This window comes from Candoia aspera, chromosome 6, assembly GCF_035149785.1.
Source record: "Candoia aspera isolate rCanAsp1 chromosome 6, rCanAsp1.hap2, whole genome shotgun sequence".
Classification (NCBI taxonomy): Eukaryota; Metazoa; Chordata; class Lepidosauria; order Squamata; family Boidae; genus Candoia; species Candoia aspera.
Window position 1 is genome coordinate 15,474,108 of NC_086158.1, and position 22,544 is coordinate 15,496,651.

Below are 22,544 nucleotides of genomic sequence, written 5' to 3' on the forward strand. Positions count from 1 at the left end.
CTCATGGTCTCTTTCCCAATTCAGATCTTACCAATCACATTGTGTCACGTAAACACTTTAAGGTTAATTCAGAACTTAACTGTGGAATCTCAAGAGTGCATTTTTTTCTCCAGGTGTTGTGCAGCCAGCTGCTAGGATCCTACCCTCTAGAAAATATATAGCTGAGAGTTGAGTTGAGTCCTCTGTTAACTACAGGAGGGCAAGATGTTTGACTGCATAAGCCTTTTGATTGCACTGCAGCCAAGACTCACCGCAGATTCTTAGGAGAAGATGCCCAGAAATGCAACTGTATTACAATGTATTAATATGAGAAGGCACAGGTGATTTTGGGAAGATCATCTGCAATCTGTAGAGCTTGACAGCTGCTCAAGAATACAGAATTTCCAATTTGATTTCCATTATGCATGTGTCACACAACTGATTGGTCAAAAAAACAAGAAAGATGAATTTTTGATGTGACTCAACGCTGCTTATTGTGGAACAAAACCTATAGACATAGCAAGCATGCCAGTGCTGGAATAAAAGCAGGAGGCATTCTAAAAAGATTGTGGCTTGCTTGTCTCAATTAGCTCAGTTTATTCAAGTCAGGATTGTTGTCATAGATCATTAGGGTAGCCCAGCTTTACTGTCCTAAATGAATGAATCCTGAGCTATTGCAAAATGCTTTTTGACAGTTTATGGTAAGAGATGAGGAGCTGAGTACAAGACATTTGCAAGCTTGCCTGGGGCACATGAAAACCTTGGAGACTGCTGTGGATGAGAGGATCAAATATGTATATTCATATTCTCTTCATCTGCAACAAGAACAGCAACTCTGTTTGTTTTGTAACTCCAATATTTATTGGGAAGGATAGTCCACTGACTGTGGAGTTTTATTTTGAATTACTGAGTTATTTATAAAAATAATAAAGGCAGGATAAAAGTAAAAGAAATTGATATTTCTATGCTGCCCTTCAAAATGGAGATTCAGCTTATTGCATCTTGAGATCTGTAGTGTTTTATGCCTTGAAGTCTGGGATTCTCCCTCAAGAGATCTAAATTCAAGAAGCTGAATAGTCACATTTGGGATGTGTGCGTGCATATGTATTTATTTTTATTTTTATTTTTTATTTATTTTATTTTCTATCCTGCCTTTATTATTTTTATAAATAACTCAAGGCGGCAAACATACCTAATACTCCTTCCTCTTCCTAGTTTCCCCACAACAACAACCCTGTGAGGTAAGTTGGGCTGAGAGAGAGTGACTGGCCCAAGGTCACCCAGCTGGCTTTCATGCCTAAGGTGGGACTAGAACTCACAGTCTCCTGGTTTCTAGCCCAGCACCTCAACCACTAGACCAAGCTGCCTGTCTCCCTGAGGCAAGTGTGTTGACCAGCAGTCTCACTGAAACAGCTTCATAGGTTTCTGTGGCTGTTGATATTTATGTATTTATATATTTTTACACAGCTGTATATCCAATTTACTTCCATAGACTCAGAGTGGTTTACAAATACCAACAGGACATAATTCACAAAACATAAAAGGAACAACACCCACTAATTACTTAAGTAACTACTGGACCCCACACACCATTAGCATCCAGGCACCTTACAGCATAGCCAGATCTTAAATATCTTCCTGAAGGTAAGAAGGTTCAGATGTATTCTAAAATGTCTGTGTGCCACCACTGAACCCACACGGGACCCCCTTCAACTCAGCAAATCCTCCTTGCAAAAGTGCATTGCAAGGAGATAGGCCAGGTTTTGTCAGGAGAGATGATCCCATAAGTATTTGGGTACCATGTAGGACTTTAAAGATAATACTGTAACCAACTTTTTGAACTGGTCCTGTAAGCAAATTGGCAACCAATGCAGTGACCAGAGCACTAGCATCACATGGCTTTAGTGCAACTGAAGCTTCTAGATCATCTTCAAAGGCAGCCCCACGTTGAGTGCTTTGCAGTAATCTAGATACAAGGTGAGGGCATGATTCATTGTCGCCAGGGTCTCTGATCCAGATAGGCCTCTAGTTGGCATACCACCCAAAGCTGGCCCCTAGCTATAAACAGAACTGACAAACAGCCCAACAGAACTTCCAGTCCCCAGGTTTCATTGGTGGTCCAGAAGAATACAATGGTCAGTTGCACTGAACACCAGTGAAGAGGTCTCATAGGACCAAGAGGAGTATAATTCCAGGTCCCGATATCCACTGGAAAAACCAGTGCCTTTTCCATCCCATGCCTAGGCCTGAAACCTAGGATCTAGAAAGTCCATTTTCTCTAGGACCCTATACAGTATGTCACTGAAGCCCTATTACCTTCTCCCAAAAATCTATCACAAGGAAAGGATGGAGGTTAGCCAGTGGTTGCCTGAGGTGGCTGAATTGAAAGTTGGCCTCTTCAGAAGGAGGCACATTTGCTTAATCTTTGGGCTGTACAACTTCAAACCAAATTTAAATACATACAACTCACTACCACCATCACTATGTGACATTAGCGATCCAACTTTAATGCATATTTAGAATGGGTGGCTCGAGTTGATATATAAAAGGATTAAAAAAATAAACAAACTTTGGAAATATGAATAAAGTCTACAGTTGTCTAATTTGGCACTGCTGTTAAGCAGTCCTGAGGGACACTGTCAGAATGCTATCCCTCTGCTTGTCAAAACCAATCAGTCTGCTATTTTTTGAGGGGAAAAAGAACAACACGGGAAATAGATTTCAGACCTCTGCAGGACAAAACTTGGAGCATTTATACAATGTCTTACAGTGTTCTCCTGGCATTTGTTTCCTCTTCCAGGCAGAAAAGACCACATTATCCATAACTAGCTTGTGTTGCATTGAGAGGATTGTGTATGTGTGTGATTGAATCTATTCTCTGCCTCTCTTCCATGTTGGAAAAGGAAAAAGCATTGCAGAGCTAGGAAGGGTCAATGATACCAAAATGTTTGAGCGTATTTAAATGTCTACATATTATAATAATCGCTAGAGACAAGAAGCAAAAAGGTGTAGTGTATGTGTATGTTTTACTTTAATCCCCCCACCCCACCCCACCCCACCCCCCACCCCCCAAAAAGAAAGAAAAGACAAGCTTGATCATGATGGAAGGATTTGGGCCATATGGCTAATTTTTTTTCCTCGGCCGTAAAATATCCAGGGTAGATATTGTTTAACTTGTTTTGCCTTTAGAATGCTCCAGCTATGCTGCTGGGGAACTGTAGTAATTAATGTCCAGTGTCTTTGGAAAACACTAAGAGGAGGAAGGCGAGTGTGAGTCATGGTATCAACTGAAGTCCATCCAGCATCTGAAATCTGCAGAAGAGGAGATTAAAATGGGAGTCATCTTTCTATCACCAGAAACAGGAAAGTTGTTTAGAACAAAGTTTCAGGGTAGATATCTTCTAAAAGACATCCATGCTTTAATTCTGCCTGGCTAGCTCATTCGCTGAAGCACAGAGATTTGTGAGTTATGGACCTCCAGAGGCTGAAGGGTGCTTGAATGCAATGATATTTTTGTTTTAAAAGCCAAAAATGGGTTTTGTTTTGACTCTGTGTAAAATATGGCTCCAATTTAATGCAATATGACAGGGAAGTTACATTTGCTGGCAGTTCTGTAATTGCATAGTGAAGTGAGAAATTTGGTTCGCCAGTGGTGATGAGAGTACATTTAATTTAATGCTCTATAACAGGCTTTTCCCATCTGGAGTCCCCTGAGTATATTGGACTACAGTTTCCATATTTCTGAGCCAATGTTCTTAGACAGCTACTGAACATGATACATACTGTACATCTTTAGGGTCGGGCTAGTAGGAGTGTGTTTGTGTGTCTTAACTAGAGCCCTATGATCCTGTGAGAGATTGTGGCAAGGCTGGGAAAATGGCAAGTTCATTGCTAGCTTATCTTATAAATGGCAACTCAGCTCAGGTGGCCAGAAACCTGGGAAGAAGCATTTCAAATCATTAAAAGGGACTCTACCTTAATGAACTCACTGTAAACCAGTGTTTTTCAAACCTGGCAACTTTAAGATGTATGGACTTCAACTCCCAGAATTCCCCAGCCAGCATGTTTGAAAAACACTGCAATGGCGGGAAATTTTTTCTTACAGTTTTCAACAGTCTGTTTTTACAGACTGGCATGAAAGATACTTGTCTGAAGTCCTTGTATTTCTTGATTCCTTTATCTTGCCCAAATGGGTGGGGCTTGACAGATCCACAACTGTGACATAGTGTAAAAGACCTCTGCAGATTGGAGATAGATATCACTCTCTGTGTTCTTACACCACCAGGTGTGGTGGATTTCGGCACTGCTGCTAGCTCTCAGGAAGGAGGGAGCGCATTGGAGGGAGATAAGAGAACTCTGAGTAGTCTGGGGGCTGTTGGTGGGAAAGCAGAGACTCAAGGTGGCCCTGCCCTAGAGTCTCTCAGGGTGTTTGTGCTTGGGTTAGTTAGAGTAGCTTTAGTCTAACAAGATTCTGTCTATATGGTGAGAACAATAAAGAACTAGAGTTGGAAGACACTGACTCACCATGGTTCTTGGCCTGTTTCCAACACCAGGGGTCTTCTGGGTTTCCTTTGGAACCATGGGGAGGCAGTTTCCCATTGGTGGAAAGTCCCACCTCGTCGTCCTCCCGGGATTTCCATGTCACCCCTTCAAGGTAGATCAGACTAGGAATCCAATGTTATGTAGGCCAGTACTACTTTTATTGTAAAGCTATAGTAACAGAATCTTGCAAGTCTGAATGTGCTTCCCCCCTCCCTTCTTTATCTTCGTGAGAACTATGGAGGGGCTTGTAAAGGACCTTTATTCAGGTGACATTCCTGCCCTGGACTCCGCAGTCCTCTTTTATCTGAACATTGTCTTGGTAGTGGCTCTTTCTCCTGTCCCTCAAGGCCATTCCTTCTTTCCTCTACACCCTCATGTCCTGTAATCATGTCACTGTGGTGCCTTGGCCTCATTCTACATTTTTCCCATTTAACCCAGAGTGGCAGCTTTACTACCTTCCGTGCACAGTGGCAGTTTGATTTCTCCCTCTTGTTATTTTCCTCACCGCAAAAGCAATTATGATGAGAGAAGAATGAAGATGGGTGAGGTCCAGCTTCCATGTTTTGGACACTTCTATTGATCAGCTATAGGAAGTGCTGGTTGTCTCCTTGTAAGGATGGAGCTCAGCATTGGTGGCATGAGTGGAGGTGTACAAGCCCAAAAAAACCAAGGATGTGTTTTTATTGAGTACAAGTAGTGAGTTCAGGAATGGGATTGCAACAGAATACATATGTAAGGCAAGCAAGACAGGAAGATATGTATCCACAATTCGGTGTCCCAGAAGACAGAACAGGTGGTTTTTCTCATCCCTCCCACCCACCCCCTTGCTAGATTCTTTATGATATTTGAAGAAAAGGCAGTTTCCCTTAAATTATGACTAAACCTTAAAAACTGGAAATCAAGGTAAGAGTGCAATCCAAAATAGGCTTACTAGAATGTTAACTTTGGCAAAATTAACCAGACTGGCTTCAGAGACTTGAACATGATGAATTAATGTGGAACTATTTATGTCGTACAGTTCAGTTCGAACATACTTCAGTGAGGCATCAAAAACTGACCATAAAAGTAATTTACAGATCACAGTATACATCCCCCAAATTATATTAAATTAACCTAAACTTTTCCTGAGATGCGCTTGTGAGGTTATATTCCAACTGGCACATATTTCTATTTCTGGGGATGATGAGCATTTATTTATTGACTGTTTTAATCAAAGTTTTTTGAGGAGATTGGGAAAATTACTTAGCAACCCTGGGTAATTAGTTTAAACCTTTCGTCTGAATTTTCCAAGTCTTCCCAACAGTCATAAGACAAGAAATTAATCATTATTGTTATGAGCCACCAGATTTACTATTGGAAAACTGAAATATATCTTTATTCAGATCAGTGGTATTTAACTCAACTGAATTTGTATCAGTTGAAAAAGTAGCAGAACAAATAAATTCTTCAGTTAAGAACTATTTATTCAGTGCAGTACCTATTTTTTTGTTATATTAAGAAAGTAGCTCCTGGTGTTCTCTGTAGTCACACTTTATTTATGTATATTACAAAATGCTAGTGATGCTTATTTCTGAGCGGTTGATGTTTTGAACAGAATTTTTTAAATGTGATACTTGTTTAGAAATGACAGAAATGTAAAAGCAAAGTACTTTGGTCATCTGTTTTCTCAACCCTTTCTTTCAAAGCCTTTTGGAGAATGCTCACTATTTTTTCTTCTCTTATTATACTTACGAATTGAATCACAACCACGAAGAGGGCTAAAGGATGTTCTTTGTATAATAGAAATGTAGATTCTTAGGATCTAAATAGGCAAGCATTGCCTTTAGAGCTGGAAACTTTACACACTATTAGCAGGCTTACTCAGCACCCATGTTTGCAATTTAAGCTAGTGATGGGCCAGAATGAGTAGAGCTAACAAAGCTAGGTTCCAGAAATCCAGACAATCATTACACAGAAGCAAGGAGAGTTTTCTGTATCTTTTTGCTGCTACCTTGGGGTTGTCTGGATTTTCACACACCAGATCTGGCAACCATAAGGATGAGGGACCAGAGGATGCATTTGTAATACGATTCTACTGGGATGCATATTTTACAATTTAGTTTTGTTCCTTAGGTTAAAAGGACAGAAAGTGAGAATTTATTTGTGCCACACCAATAAATTGAATTACTGTCACTTGGATGCTGTGCATTTGCTAATAATAAAAAAGGTGCCAGTTTGTTATTTCTGACCAGGTGGAATAGACATGATGAGATGTTTTTCTCTTTTTTCCCTTGTTTTTGTTTAATGTTGCACTGATTTTAATTGCCAGAAGCTGCCTGAATGGTGAATAAGGGCTAGAAGGACCAAGAAAAATGTGTAATTGTCATCTTCACATCCTTTGACTTACCTGTTCCGGTATTATATATAAAAGGATGAAAGAAGGATGGGAAAAATGGGGCATTTGAAAAGAAGAAAATGATAGAGAAAAGCAAACCAACAAAGCATAAGGTTGATGCTGCAGAGCTAGGAAGAAGCAAGCTGGAGAAAAAGATCTTAATCACCACAGTTGCTTCTTTCACTCTTAGAGCACTGAAAGGGAAGGCAGCTTTTTATTTCCTGCAGAATTGGGAAAATAAGCTTTTAGAGAAAGATGGGTTTCCAGACTAGTTAAGTAATATACTAATGTGCCTGTGTATGTAAACTGTATATGTATCTGTTACTGACTGATCGATTATGTTGTCAACTCTTAGCGACCACATAGGTAAATTAGCGGGATTAGGTCTGTAGCCTGAAGGTTTTACTTCCCCAGGACTGAGAATCTTGGGCTTCTGTGTATCCCCTCCCCATCTCCTGAGTAATGAAAGGAAGTGGAATGCTTTCATTTTCTGTTTTGATGCCACAATTTCTTTTTTATTTATGACTTAAAACCATGGTTTATTGTTACCATAATTAATTTCAACAATCAAACTAGGATCAAGGTGTGGTTTCAGATCCTGCTCTTTTAACTAGCTATGGAATGAACCATAGTTCAGGTGTAAGCAATCCATAACCTTTGAGAAATCCTAGAGTATGAGTGAAGTACTAGATAGAGTCCATTGGAGTTGGGTGTCCAATAAATTTAAATAAGTAAATAAATAAAATTTGAGGAGAATAAATACTGCTTTTATCTTCAGAAGTGGGGGGGGGGGGGGAAGGAAAATCCATGGAGTTACATGCTACTCTTGTAACACAGATGCCTGAGCAAATTCTAGAAAACAATGTGAGAAATGGGCAATGTCTAGAAATCAGCATGGATTTGGCAAAAACAAGCCTTGCCAGACTAAACATTTATTCTTTTGCTTGGAAAATGTCTTTAACAGAGTGTTGGAACTGCTGTGGATATAGTATATCTTGACTTCAGCAAAGCATTTGACAAGATAACCCATGATGAGTAACTTTGAATTGATTCTACTTGAAAGCCATACTCAAAAAGTGCTCATTAAGAGTTCCTCATCAAAGCAGGTACTAACAGTTTTAGTCCTGGGATGGGTACAGATCAGCATTTTCATAATGACTTGGATGAAGAGCTGAGGGAAATGTTTATCACTTTTGCAGGTCATCAAAATGGGCAATGAGCAACAAGATTCAAAATTATTCTGATAGATGAGAGAAGTGGGTTGAAAATTAATGAATGAAATGTAATAGAAATAAGTGTAAAGTTCTTCATTTTAGTAAAATAAATCAAATGCACAGTTATAGAATGCAGGATACTTTGGCAATATAATATGTGAAAATGACATTGGAATTAGAATTGATCACAAGCTATGTGTCAAAAATGTGACATGGTTGCCAAGAAAGCAAAGGATGTTTTAGGCTGCATCAGAAGCACATAGTTTCCATATAAATGAATAGATCCACTATATCAGCCTTTCTTAGCCTTTGACCCTGGAGGAACCGTTGACATATTTTTCAGGCCTTGGGGAACCCCTACACATTCAGGCTCAAATATAGGCCATAAGTTAGAAAATATTCGTTTCATGTGTAGGCCTGTCTATATGCATTAACAGTCTTCTTAAACTAAAAATAAAGAATGAAACTTACCTCGTTAATGTGAAGTTGCCCAGATTTGAAATAATTTTTTAAATAAATTGTGATCTCCCAGGAAACCCTAGTGACCTCTTGCAGAACCCTAGGGTGCCACAGAACCCTGCTTGAGAAACCCTGTACTATATTCCAGCCTTCCAGAAAGGGGGCAAGACCTGGTTCTGCCATCTCGTGTGAGGCTTGATGAGAGGTAGCCAACCCCGGGGGTGGTTAGCACCCTGAAGATGCTTCTGTAAATTAAGAATTTTTTAAACCTCTACAGTATGTCTTGGAGTATATTTTTTTTATTTGAGATTATTTTTTTATTGTACTTTAATGACGATTTATTCTTGTTTTATTGTAAACTGCTAGGAGTAGCTCATTGAGTGAGATGGGCGGTGACTAAATCAATCAATCAATCAATCAAATAAATAAATAAATAATCTGCATTAGTCAGACCCCATCTTGAGTACTGCTCTATGTTTAGCTCTGGCCACCTTATTTTAAGAGAAACTGGAACTGTTACAAAGAAAGGCAATTAGGAGAGTCAAGGAACTGGAAACTTAGCTCTTATCCATACTGCCACCCCACCACACCCCCAAATGAATGTTTTGAATATTAATGGGAGCCTTCTAATGGTTAGAGAAGTTAACGGGAACTAATTATCAAGTGAGGTGGTGAGCTTTGCTTTGCCAGATGCTTTCAGCGACTGGATAGTCATCTCTGAGGCTGCTTTAATTTGGATCCCTATGCTAAGGTAGTATATTCAAGCATACTGAACACATACTTGAATTAGTGTATTCAAGAATATATTCATGATATATTAGACTTGATGATATTAGACTTGATGATATTAGACTGAATATAATCAGGTAATACTTAAGCATAACTGGTTTAATTACCTAAAAACCGGCTCCCAAACAATCAACCTGAACTAAACAGAATGTAACACATAAAACCATGTTACATTTTGGTACTCAATCCTACAGCCTTTTAAAGATAATTTTATGATGATGAACTGTCAGCTGCTGGAAGATAGTATATAGTTAAGTCCAGCTCATGAAGGCTAAAGGTCCTTGTGAGAGTATATACACAGAACTGGTGATTTCTCTTCAGGCAAATAGATAATCTTCAAATTTGCCTTGTCTCAACAAACAAGATGAGCATTTCCTCTCCCCCCCCCCCCAATATCCTTCTTCTTACAAGAACTCAGTTTTATTGTATTAGTGGTGTCAGAGGGATTGATTCTTTTGCCCAAACTCAGCACCATATGTGCCTTACGTGAATTGAAAAACTGCACAAAATTTGGCATTACTTGAATTAATAATAATTTCATGACAACTGTGTTGTCTGCTGATCAGTGATTCCCATTAAGGGAGTAGTCCTGCTGAAAACCAACCAAAGAAAAGAAAACTCAAATTCCAGATAAGGGAGGAGTCTGTGGTGGATTTTGGCAGTGCCACTGGTTCTCAGGAAGGAGGGAGCACATGCCAAGGAGGTGGAAGAGATAAGAGGAGGCACAGTCTGGGAAGCAATGGTGGGGAAACAAAGAGGTTCAAAATAGCCCTGCCCTAGAGCTCTTCTTCTTAGAGTTTTTCCTGCGCTATGGCAGGGTCCGCTTGTTGGCATATCTGTCTCCATTTGGCTCGGTCCAAGGCATCTTCGGGGGTGATGTTCACGCATTCCATGTCCTCCTTAATGTGGACCATCCACCGTTTCTTGGGTCTACCGTGGGGCTGCTGGCTGCCAGGGTCCAGGCGCATGGCTATTCTCACCACTGAGTCTTCTTTGCCGCGTATGACGTGTCCATACCATACCCTGCCCTAGAGCATTTCCAGGTTATTTCCCCTTGCTTAGATAGAGCAGCTTTAGCCTGGCAAGATGCTGTCTGTACGGTGTGAGCAAATTAAGAACTGAAGATTGGCTGGATTGATTCTTCATCATTCTTGGGCTGGGCCTGACATAGTCCTACTGAAATTGGTGCAGAATTTGGGATGGAATTTTAATTGTAGCTCAAGTAGCATGTGATTCTGCATTTCTGTATGTATGAGCATTTGGTATTGTAGTATATAATAGTACTTGTAAGTTTAATAGCTTATGTGCCATTTTATTAATAGGTACTAGGTTTGTGAAATATGCGTCTGGTAAACAGAAGTTAGTTAGAGCAGGATTATTGCCTTTAAGCTTTGCTTATAGGATTTCCAGAAGCATCTCTGGCCTTTGGTGGAAATAGGTTGCTTGACAGATGTTCCTTCTTTATCTCATCCAATAAAGTCCTTCCTCTTATTACTTACAGGTAAATTTATTTCTACCCAGCTAATCTTCTTGCAAGGAGTGACAATAGTTCAGTAACAGTACCTGGTATTTTATGCAATGTTTCAGGTTTAGATTTCAATACTCTCTGAATAAGACTGGAAAATAACCCTGCCTAAAATGTTGGAAACTTGTATCAATTAGTCTTGGCAGTATTAGTAGTGCATGGATTTCCTTCAACTTAAGGTGGCTTACTCCCAAATCAGCAAATTTTGATCTTGGATCTCCAGGTATCATTAAACTACATTTGTCATCATCCCCATGTTAGCTGGGGATGATGGGGGAGTTGTTATGAATCTGAGGCCCAAGATACTTTTTCTGTTGTTTTTATTCATGGACATTGGATTCACACTTATGTAATACCTTGACATTCTTGAGTTTACCAGTTTTGGGGTTGTGCTTTAAGGACAATTAAAGAAATCATTTTATGCCTAAATGAATATCCAGTCAAAAACAACGACAGCTTTGAAATTTCCACTTGGATAAATTTGCAAGTTAAGACACTGAGTTTCTATCCAGCTAAGCTTAGATACTGTGGCTGGAGATGAAAAACATTCCAAGGGATGTTCCACTGTGGATATTATACACAATAATATAATAAATCTATTGAAAAAGCAGTAGATATGCAGATGCATGTTTGATGGACTCAGCAGTTAGTGGTAAAGACTGCAGTTGAGTTGAAAATCTGCCTTAATTAGCACAAAGATGGAGCCCAAGGCAAAAAAATCCAAGGATGTCGAACACACTACATGAATAAGTGACCCTGTGCTCCCTGCTAAAGGTCCATTTCATTCCTCACCCGCATCTGCCACTTCTTCCCTCCAATGGAAAGCCCTCGTGTGGAGTAGTGTGGCAAAAATCTAGTGATCCTAGTGCTTGGCAGAGAATTTCTCCTGCCACTTTTTCTACCTTTCAGAGAATTTGCTTTAGAAATTATTCGAAAGGGGAAGAATATTTTAGAGAAGTTGGTGGGTGGGTTGAACTTAGTTAATGATAAAGTATCCAAGGAGAGCGAGAGAGAGAGAAAGTGTTGTGTGTATAGATTCCTGCCCTAGGTAGGGGTAGGCTAGATGTTCTTGAAGGTCTCTTTCAACCCTTATGTTCTATGATCTTGTTTCTGTTTTTCACTGCACTATGCTCTCCCTGAGCCAGTTTGGTGTAGTGGTTAAGGCATCAGGCTAAAAACTGAGTGACTGGGAGTTCTAGTCCTATCTTAGGCATGCAGCCAGCTGGGTGAGCTTGGGCCAGTCACTTTCTCTCAGCCCTAGGAGGGCAACCCCCTTTGAAAAACCTTGCCAAGAAAACTGCATGGACTTGTCCAGGCAGTCTCTGAGAATTGGACACAACTGAACCAATTAAAAAAATTGCTCTCCTCAGCAACCTCTCTGGCTTCTTACACTTAGGTTAAATCATTAGCAGAGATTTCTACTCCCATTCTACTGTCACCAATGAAAGAGAGTTCTCCTGTTGAGAAATTATGAGGAATTTCTCCATCCTTTGAAGAAATGTGAACAAATTGCCTGCCTGGTTTCTCTTTTCAGAAATTGGGTGGAGAATTTGGAAATACCAATTCTAGCATGTCAGAAGTCACTAACAAATATGTATGTGGCACCACATTACATATCCAGACCTCTGTATATTAGAACAGTTTTACCTGTAGTCTAATTGTCAGCAGCAGCACTTTCTCCTTGCTTGTGTCTGACATACAGTACCACAGTCACTGCTATCTGGAGACTGGTGGCACTTCTACTTCAAATCAAGTTAGTAATGGTTAGATTAGATTTTTCCTCTGCCCTCTCTGAAGCCTCAAGGATGATTGTAGTATATCCCAAAATTAAGGACCAGATACATAATATATAAAATGTAATCAGATGGGTGGAGAATAGGGCTCCTCTACTTTGAACAGTTGTTCAGAATTGGGAATTTCGGCCAGTGTACCTCTGTTTGCCCTTTGATGTAGGCCAGTTCAAGAAACAGGCAATGCTTTTTATTGTTGTAGGGTAGAGTAATAGAATCTTGACAGCCTGTCAAAATTTCTGTCTGTCCTATCTTATACCCAAGAAGATCAAAGCAGGGTTATTTTGAGTTTCTTTCTCATGCTTTCCTCTTTCTCGGGATTGACTAATCTTTTCTAAAAGTCCTTCCATTACATTTCGCTCTTTCCTTCACCTTTCCCAAGGCCAAGTCTACCTTCCTTCACAAGCTCATACTCTTAACGGTTTAGAATTACTGGTTATTCCTTTTTTTTTTTTGAAGTTTGGAATGACAGAATAGTGGTGGCTCCAGGTTTAGCATCAGTAGTATTCCTGAAAACTCCAAAACATTTTAAAATTTGAGCAATATTTGGTGGCAGGAAGCTGCAGTGATAGCTGTACACAATGTTGGTAAAAATCAAAAGTTATATATACTCTCTCTGTGTGTGTCTGTGTGTGACTGTGTGTGTGTTTTCTGAAAGAGAAACATTTGGTACAGGACCATGTGGGAGATTAATTTACTTCCCTTTATAAATTATAAAAGGCAATAGCTAAAACATGCGAGACATCTTACCAAACTTCTGCTGCCTATGCTCATTCCTACCACCTGCCTATGTATGTATGTACACTCATGGAACTTCTCTGGTGACCGTCAGTGTTCACTTCTGAACATGGGCTGAGACTGTATCTTATGATCTCCTGGGAGGCAAAGCCCAGAAATTGCTGCTACTGCTACTGTGGAATCTGTTATGGATGTTATATTGTCATATGAGTGCTTTGATGCACTGCCAATAGCCCAGTAGATTACTGACAAAACCACCCTCATTACTTCCTGATCACTTAGCAGGGAAGTGTAGATGCTAAAACTACTTTCATCAGAGAGAATAGCTACATTTGGCTATCTGCACAGATTGGCTGACTGGAGTGGGATGTAGTTGCATATTTCATGTGTTGTCTACTTTGATTCAGTGACCCTATTTGAATAATTAGATATGATGAATGCTCCTTTGTGTCTGTTTCCACACCACTCCCTGCAAAGGAGATACTTAAGAATATAAGATTGGTCGAATTGTGTGACTGACCAGGTGTCATGTTCCCCGTTGCAAGGCATAAGTGCATCACAACAGGGAACATGCACATTAGGAAAGAGGAAGGGATAATCATAATCCCTTAATCACTCACATATCCCTCAAGCACCCATATCCATAAAGGAATCACCAACATAATAGAAACGCCCCTCAGACCGGACTTGGCACCCATTGAAAGATCGGGGGAACGCCTTCCCATTACCCCGGGGGACGCACCTGCACCGGACAAAGGCGAGTAAACAAAGGAGAACGCTGGAGATCGCCGGAATCGCCCATCAGCAGATGCATCACAGTCCCAAGGACCCATCCGGTCCTGGCTCAAGGGTCAATGGGGGGTGGAGAAGGACAAGGTCCGCCACCGGAGTATAAACAGGACACCCTGCCAACACATAAGGATTCCCGTCTTTTTCATTGCATGCATTCTGTTCCAATAAAGCCGGAAATCCTTAGACCCTCTAAGTGAGTCCGTGTCTTTTTTGGAGCAAGGCTGCCCTGACACCAGGTCCTTTGCTAAGTGAGTCTGCTATGGCAGTCACTTTCCAATCAAGATTGTTACGCATTCTCAACATTTGAAATGTGTCCCTGAGCCAAAATGTTTGCCAGTCTCTGAAATCTGTTAAATATGTGTCTTGATAGATAATCAAGCTAATGAAGTGATGCTGTTGACTACTAACTTTGCATTACTTACCTTAAGGGAATGAGGCAATCAAGGAGGAATAAATTATATTTGGAGATAAGGCCTGTCCAATTTATGAGAATTGATGACTTCGAAGCTTTGTTGATAAATTATTGGCCCTAATGTGTAACTGTGAAACCTAACCGATTTATTTGTTTGATTTGTTCTAGGGTCGTCATGTCAAAACAGGGCAGCTTGCAGCTATTAAAGTCATGGATGTCACTGGGGTAATGTATTCTTCTCCCGCTTTCTTAATTTATGTATCTGTATGATTAAGGTGCAAGGAAATCCACTAAAGAATTTGGAAGCATCCAGAAATTATTTAAATGTTGATTTGGTTTCCATTGGCTTGAGTAGCAACAATACACATGGAGAATTGCCAGTAATCACAGAATTTTTAAAGTGTCAGTTCTTTTCAAATAAAGGGCAGGCATTTATGGTCCTCAGCAAAAAACTCATTAACAAAGGAGAGCTAATATCTGACTTTTTTTTTTTTTTTTTTGCTGCTGCTGCTGCTGCTGCTCAATGTATAGATTGTTTATGTGCTTTGATTGCCATTTAATCATTTATTTGCTCCCACTCTCTGGAAAACAGTGAGGATTGGGTCTCCCTACACTGGTTTGGCAACTCTTTCTGGTGCTGGATGCAAAAGAAAAGGAAATATTATAAACAGAAAAAAGAAGTAGCAAAGTGCTTTTCTACTGCTGTCAAGAGTATTGTGTAGCCTTTACTTTATTTATTTATTTATCAAATTTATTTATTTATCAAATTTGTCACTGCCCATCTCCTCCGACCAGAGGGACTCTGGGCGGTTTACAACACAGAATAAATATACAATAAAAACTCAAATAAAAACACAATAAAATTCCAATAAAATCCCATTTAAAACCAAAACAATTTCTTAACTACCCCAGCTCATAAAAACCAGATGGCTATGATCTCTTCAACCATCATGTAGGAGGGGCACTTCAAGGCACCAGCCAACCCCAAGTATGTCGATTCTCCTCCCTGCCCCAAGCCCGGTGGCAGAGCCAGGTCTTCAACTTCCTCCGGAAGGTTAAAAGCGATGGGGCTAATCTTACCTCCAGGGGCAAGATGTTCCAAAGGGCAGGCGCTACTGCCGAGAAGGCCCGCCTCCTGGACCCCACCAGATGGAATTCTCTTATTGACGGGGTCCGCAGCATGCCCTCTCTGCATGAGCGTGTGGGACGGGCTGATGATATGGGGAAGAGGCGGTCCCTCAGGTAACTTGGTCCCATGCCATGTAGGGCTTTAAAGGTGATAACCAACACCTTGAATTGGACCCGGAAGCAAACTGGAACCCAATGCAGCTCACGTAGCAAAGGTGTTATGTGCGCCCTTCTAGGGGCGCCAAAAATAGCCCGCGCAGCCGCATTCTGGACCAGCTGAAGCTTACGGATACTCTTCAAGGGTAGCCCCATGTAGAGCTCATTGCAGTAGTCTATATGGGAGATAACAAGGGCATGAGTGACCATCCGAAGGACTTCCCGATCCAGGAAAGGGCGCAACTGGTGCACAACACGAAGCTGTGCAAAGGCCCTTCTGGCCACGGCTGCCACCTGCTCTTCCAGCAGGAGCCGTGAGTCCATGAGGACCCCCAGGTTACGCACCGGGTCTGTCTGGGGCAGTGCAACCCCATCCAGAACTAAAGATGACAAAGTCCCGGATACGGAGGAACCATCAATCCACAGCCACTCCATCTTACCAGGGTTCAGTTGAAACCTGTTGTTCCCCATCCAGACCCCCACAGCCCCAAGGCACCAAGAGAGGGCAGTCACAGCATCACTTTCCTCACCTGGGATGGAGATATACAATTGAGTATCATCGGCATACTGATGATACCTCATCCTGTGGTGACGGATGATCTCGCCCAGCGGTTTCATGTAGACGTTAAATAGGAGAGGAGAGAGGACCGAGCCCTGCGGCACCCCACAAAGGAGAGGTCGAGGGTCGGATCTCTCCCCCCCATCACCACTGACTGGGACCGGCCCTGGAGGAAAGAGGTGAACCAGCGCAAAACTATGCTGCCCACCCCCAACTCCCTGAGCCGACCCAAAAGGATACCATGGTCGATGGTATCAAAAGCCGCTGAGAGATCAAGAAGAGCCAGGATGGATGCACTACCCCCATCCCGCTCCCGCCAGAGATCATCCATAAGTGTAACCAATGCCATTTCTGTCCCATATCCTGGCCTGAAACCTGACTGAAAGGGGTCTAGATAATCCGTTTCCTCCAGAATCCTCTGGAGTTGTAATGCCACCACTTTCTCAACCACTTTCCCCAAAAAGGGGAGGTGGGAGACTGGACGAAAATTATCCAGTACAGTAGGGTACAACGATGGTTTCTTGAGGAGGGGTTGTACCAGTGCCTCCTTAAAGGCAGCTGGAAACACCCCCTCCCTCAAGGATGTATTAACCATCGCCTGGACCCAACCAAATGTCATGTCCAGAGCTGCTTTCACCAGCCAGGAGGGACATGGATTTAATTGGCAAGTGGTGGCATTTACTGTCTGGAGGATCCTGTCCACTTCCTCAGGCCCAACAGGATCAAACTGTTCCCAGATAACAGTAAGTATGACCCCTTGGTATCTCCACAGACCCTGCCTCACGCTTGGAGTCTAGCGTAGAGCAGATCCAAGCGATTTTGTCTTGCAGATGGTCCGAGAATTCCTCTGCACGGCCCTGTAGGTGTGTCACTGCACCCACCTTCCCCAAAAGGGATTGAGTGATTTTAAATAGGGCCGTTGGGCGGCGTTCTGCAGATGCAATAAGAGCGGAGAAGTATTGACGCTTCGCCGCTTTTATCGCCACCAGGTAGGCCTTAATAGCAGCTCTAACCAGTGTTCGGTTGGATTCGGTCTTTGTCTTCCTCCAGCGGTGCTCTAGATGTCTCTTAGTCCTCTTCAAAACCCTCAGCTCCTCCGTAAACCACGGGGAGCATCGAGTGTGATGAGGCAAGAGAGGTCGCACAGGTGCGATCCTGTCCAAGGCCCCAGCCACCTCCCTATTCCAGGCGGCGGCCAGGGCCTCTGCTGGACTGTGCAGCAGATCATCGGGTATAACCCCCAGCTCCCTCTGAAACCCTACTGGGTCCATCAGTCGCCGGGGGTGGAACAATTGAATGGGTCCTGCCTCCCTGCAGAGGGGGGTGTCATAAGAGAATCTCAAGGCCACCAGGGCGTGATCTGACCATGACAATGGGGATAGCTGTAACTCTCCCCTCAGGTCACATTGCCACTGCTCCGACAAGAAAACTAAATCCGGGGTGAGGCCACTGTCTCGAGTTGGGTCACGAATAATCTGAGTCAGGCCCATGGCTGCCATGGTAGCCATGAATTCCCAAGCTGCCTCAGAGGCCCGCCCCAGGGAAGGCAGGTTGAAGTCCCCCAGAACCATAAGCCTGGGGAACTCCACTGCCAACCCTGAGACAGCCTGCAGCAGCTCAGGCAGGGAGGTTGCCACGCAGCAGGGAGGCTGGTACAGCAGCAACACTCCCAACTGCTCTCGTGCACCCAACTTGAAAAACAGGCTCTCACAACCAGCCACTTGTGGGGCAGGGCCCCTGAAGGCCACCAGAGACTCCCGGATGACAACTGCCACCCCTCCCCCGCCTGCCCCGGAGTCTCGGCTGGTGCCATACCGTAAAGCCGGCCGGGCACATTTCCAAAAGGGGCACCCCACCTTCGGGGCCCAGCCAGGTTTGAGTAATACATGCCAGGTCTGCCCCCTCCTCAGTGATCAAGTCACATACGAGGGGGACTTTGTTGTTAACAAACCAGGTGTTAAGTAGCAACAGCTGAAGACCAAGGCCCCTGTGAGTCTGGTGACCAGGGCCTTGGTCTGAACACAGAGGGCTGGTACACGCCACCAGTAACAAACACCAGGGGCGACTTCCCCGAAGATGGCCTGCCATCCGGCTCCCGCCATAACGTCCCCTACCCATCACCATCTCAATAGTATGGTCCTCCCTGCAGCCCCCAGAGACTCCAAATCCACCTAGCCCCATTCCAGCACTTCTGGAATCTCCCGCTTGGAGTAGAGGTCCCTCCATCCACTCACACACCCTCACACATACACAGTTACCCACAGGGCAATGGCAAGCCCTCTGGCGCACCAGCTCGCGCGCTCGGCGCCATCTGGGCCCAGCCATCACCCACCCATTCATTCTTCAGTCACAATGCTCCTGTTCGGCCTCTCTCACCAGTCGGTCAGGGGCATCTCATTTGCTCCCCCTCACCTCCTGCCTCTCACTCAGGAGGTGAGTGCTCTCCCACACCGTCAGACACTTCCTGACTCCCCACCTCGTCTCTCACCCCAGGAGGGAGTCCTTACTCACTTTCTCTAGTATTTCTAATTCATATATTGGTTTGGTGTCCCCCTTCTTTGAGGCTTCGAATGGAAGTTGATAGAGTCCAGCTCTAAGCATGTACTAATATGCAGGGTAAATAAATCAGACAAGACAGGGAAAGTGAAGGCGTGGGGGCTTCAGGGGAAGAGGACCATTGGTAAAGTCCATCCAAGCAGAAATATTTTGATGGAAGAAATAGGACCTTAGATAGCTCCAAGTGAGGCTCTTTTGTTTGGTAAGTGGCAGGTTGTTTTTTCAGTAATAACCTTCTAAAAATAACTGAAGCCTTAAGTATTGAATATCATTTCCGCTGCATGATTATTTTTTTTGAAAGACATTACCTGTCTTTTGTAGACCTAGGTTAATGCAGAGCAGGTGAAGCAGAGATTCTGCTAGAGCATGCTGGTTGACGAATTCTGGGAGTTAAAGTCCATACATCTTAAAATTGCTCAGGTTGAGACACACTGTACTAGAGACTTTTGTATCAATATATGGAAAGGTTCCAGTGCTCCAGCCCTCAAGCTAATAGCTAATCCTTGTATGACTCTTGTGACAATTTGAGTGGGGAATTCTGGGAGTTGAAGTCCACACATTTTAAAGTTGCCAAGTTTGAAAAACACTGTGCTAAAGTTAGGTTTTCCTCTAACTTAAAAGTTGATGTCAAGACATCATAGGAGAGATAAGCAACTTCCTTAACCCTGTAGGTTTATTTCTTGTCTGTTCCTCCATTTTCCCTTGATCCATTTGTGGGAAATGCCTCAGCAGAATCCACTCAAATACAGTATGAGGTCCTGAAAACTAGGTTAAGAAAAGAAGCTAGATTCTTATATACCTTCATTCTTTTCTTACTACTAGTCCTCGTGGTCTCAGCGTACTGATTTCTAGAACATATTATTCTAACATTCTGTGTAAAAAACCTTTCAAATGCTGAATCCTGAATTTTTTCCCTCAGGGAAAAAAAAAGCCACTGAATGGTATGCATAGATAGTGATGTATTTAGGAAATGTTTTACCAAAAATAGATATATACATCATTAAGAAACTTATATGACAAAAGCAACAGCAAGAGAAAAAAACTTTATTGTTTAGTTGTCTAACCATATCAAAAAAACTATAAAACTAATACAGAGAAAACAGTAGGACTTATTCATAATAAATTGTCACCCCTACATTGATCCCAGTCTCCTCTAGATAGTATGGCCTCTTTGAAATGGCCTTTGATATAAAAATTGCAGTCTTGCCAGTGATATGCAGGATTGGGATTGTAAGACAGTTTCTCCTAGGTATCTGTAGTGCACCAGCTGTTGAAGACGTTGCACATATCCTGTTTGCAAACTACATACTACAGAAAGGACCATTTACTTAGATCCTTATTTAAAAACTAAAAAATATTGGGACACCAAGAGACAAAAGGAACAGGGTATTCAGCTTGCTATTCCTTTAATGGGGAAAATAAACAATTTGCTTGCTAAGGAAACACAGGAGGAAAAGTATAAAATGATGTTTTGGGGGAATGTAAGCACTCTAGGAATTGCTTAATAAGAGTTTTAATTCACTAAAAACCACATGCTATTTTTAAGACTTACTATTACTTGTCTTGCCTAGAAATACAGTGTGAGATTGTCTTCAGAAAGAGTTTGTCTTCTCTCTCTCTCTCTCTCTCTCTCTCTCTCTCTCTCTCTCTCTCTCTCTCTCTCTCATTGTGGAGACACATCATTTGGCTACTGTGCAAGTAAAGAAGGGTTTCAAATTTTCTAGAAGATGATATGCATAGAAGTTGTCTGGCCTTCCTGGGGATATGAAAGAGAGAGAAATGTGTGTGTTTGCTGCTTATTTTCTTTACTCACATTCCACCAACCAACTCTAAGCCCCTCTAGTAGTATTGCTTTCTTTCAGTTCCCTCTATCATTAGTTCATCTTCAGTCCACCAACCTCCATATTTTGGTTTTGCACATGTGTGGTAGAGCATTTCCTATTTTGTGGCTCATAAATTCCAGGCCCCATTTAAGCTTCAGTTGGAATTGAGTAGAATACTGTATTAGTTGGAGTGGAAAGCTGAACCACACGCCTTTAGTGCAAACTACAATTGACTTGCAAATTTGAATTGTAAAAGCTAGTTTGAGTTAGGTTTCTGTAAGGCAGTTTGCTCATTTCACAGATTCTTGCTTTGGAGAGAGAGGTTGCCTTTTTCATTCATCAAAGGCTCCTTTAAACCACCTTTTTCTGGTGTGCAAATGGTGGCCACAATCAAAAAGAGGTGATGAGCTGAGGACAAAAGCTAAATGAATTTTAATTTCACTTCCTTTTAAATTGTTTAAAGTTAAATATAGTTAATAAGATTATTCTCTAGTCATATGTTTAATATGTTTCTTCCTCCATTTGTCAAATTAATATTACAGTTTAATAATCATTTTTGGAGATCTTTAGAGGCTGCATCCAAGTCTTTCAGGGGTGCTTGTGGTTGTAAAGTCTCTGATTGTTAGGTAGAGGTAAAGGTTTCCCTTGACATGAAGTCCAGTCATGTCCGACTCTAGGGGGTGGTGCTCATCTCCGTTTCAAAGCCAAAGAGCCGGCGATTGTCCGTAGACACTTCCGTGGTCATGTGGCCAGCATGACTAAATGGAACGCCGTTACCTGCCCGCCGAAGCGGTACCTATTAATCTACTCACATTTGCATGTTTTTGAGCTGCTAGGTTGGCAGGAGCCGGGACTAGCACTTTAATGCAATTAACTTCATTCTTGTATGGAGCCAAAATACTGAGCAGCCTAATGTAAATAAAATGGACAATATCTACAAGTGGAGCTAAATTTATTCTATAATACAGAGATAAAAGAAGAAGCAAGGTGGTGAAAATAAAAGCAAATCAATTGTTTTTGTTTGTCTTCATCAATTGATGAAGAGAAATAATCCCTGGGGATAAGCCTCTTGTTGAGTTGATGATACTGATTTTTTTTTTCCAGGATGAAGAAGAGGAGATTAAACAAGAAATTAACATGCTAAAGAAATATTCTCATCACCGAAATATTGCTACTTATTATGGTGCTTTCATTAAAAAGAACCCACCAGGAATGGATGATCAGCTCTGGGTAATACAATGCTTTTGTTTTTATTTTAACAATCTTCATTCACTGTGATTGGATAAATCTTAAATGTAACCAGTGTGTCAGCAAGTGGCAATACCTGCCTAGTCATGATTAATTTTGGAAGCTAAGTAGGGTTGAGACTAAGTTAATACTTGGATGAGGAACCACCAAGCATATCAGAACTGTAGGCAAGATTGGGAAGTTGCAAAAATGTCCTTTAAGAAGATAATGGCAAACCACTTCTGTACCGTGTAGTCACCAGCAGTTGAATTTGATTAGACTGAAGGGAGATTTTACCTGCAAGTAGTACAGGTAGTCCTCACTTAACCCTAATTGGGGCCAGCAGCTACCTGTGGGCGCACTATACATACAGCGTACTCTCTTGAAATCCCTTCCTCTTCAGTCTTTCCACACTGCAAAGCGGCGGGGGGGGGGGGTTGAAAACAGTTTCTGCAAGCAGTCTTTCCTTTGCCTGACTGTT

General features: G+C 42.1%; 1 protein-coding gene across 2 annotated transcripts in view; it reads left to right on the top strand.

Annotated features, from left to right (window-relative positions):
• The window catches only part of TNIK (TRAF2 and NCK interacting kinase), a 295,901-nt gene that overhangs the window by 144,566 nt on the left and 128,791 nt on the right, over window positions 1-22,544 (top strand). For both annotated transcript variants that reach the window (XM_063306445.1, XM_063306444.1), the window contains exons 3-4: window positions 14,783-14,839; window positions 21,941-22,066. In XM_063306445.1, coding sequence (XP_063162515.1) covers window positions 14,783-14,839; window positions 21,941-22,066 — 183 coding nt within the window. The remainder of the gene's footprint in view (window positions 1-14,782; window positions 14,840-21,940; window positions 22,067-22,544) is intronic.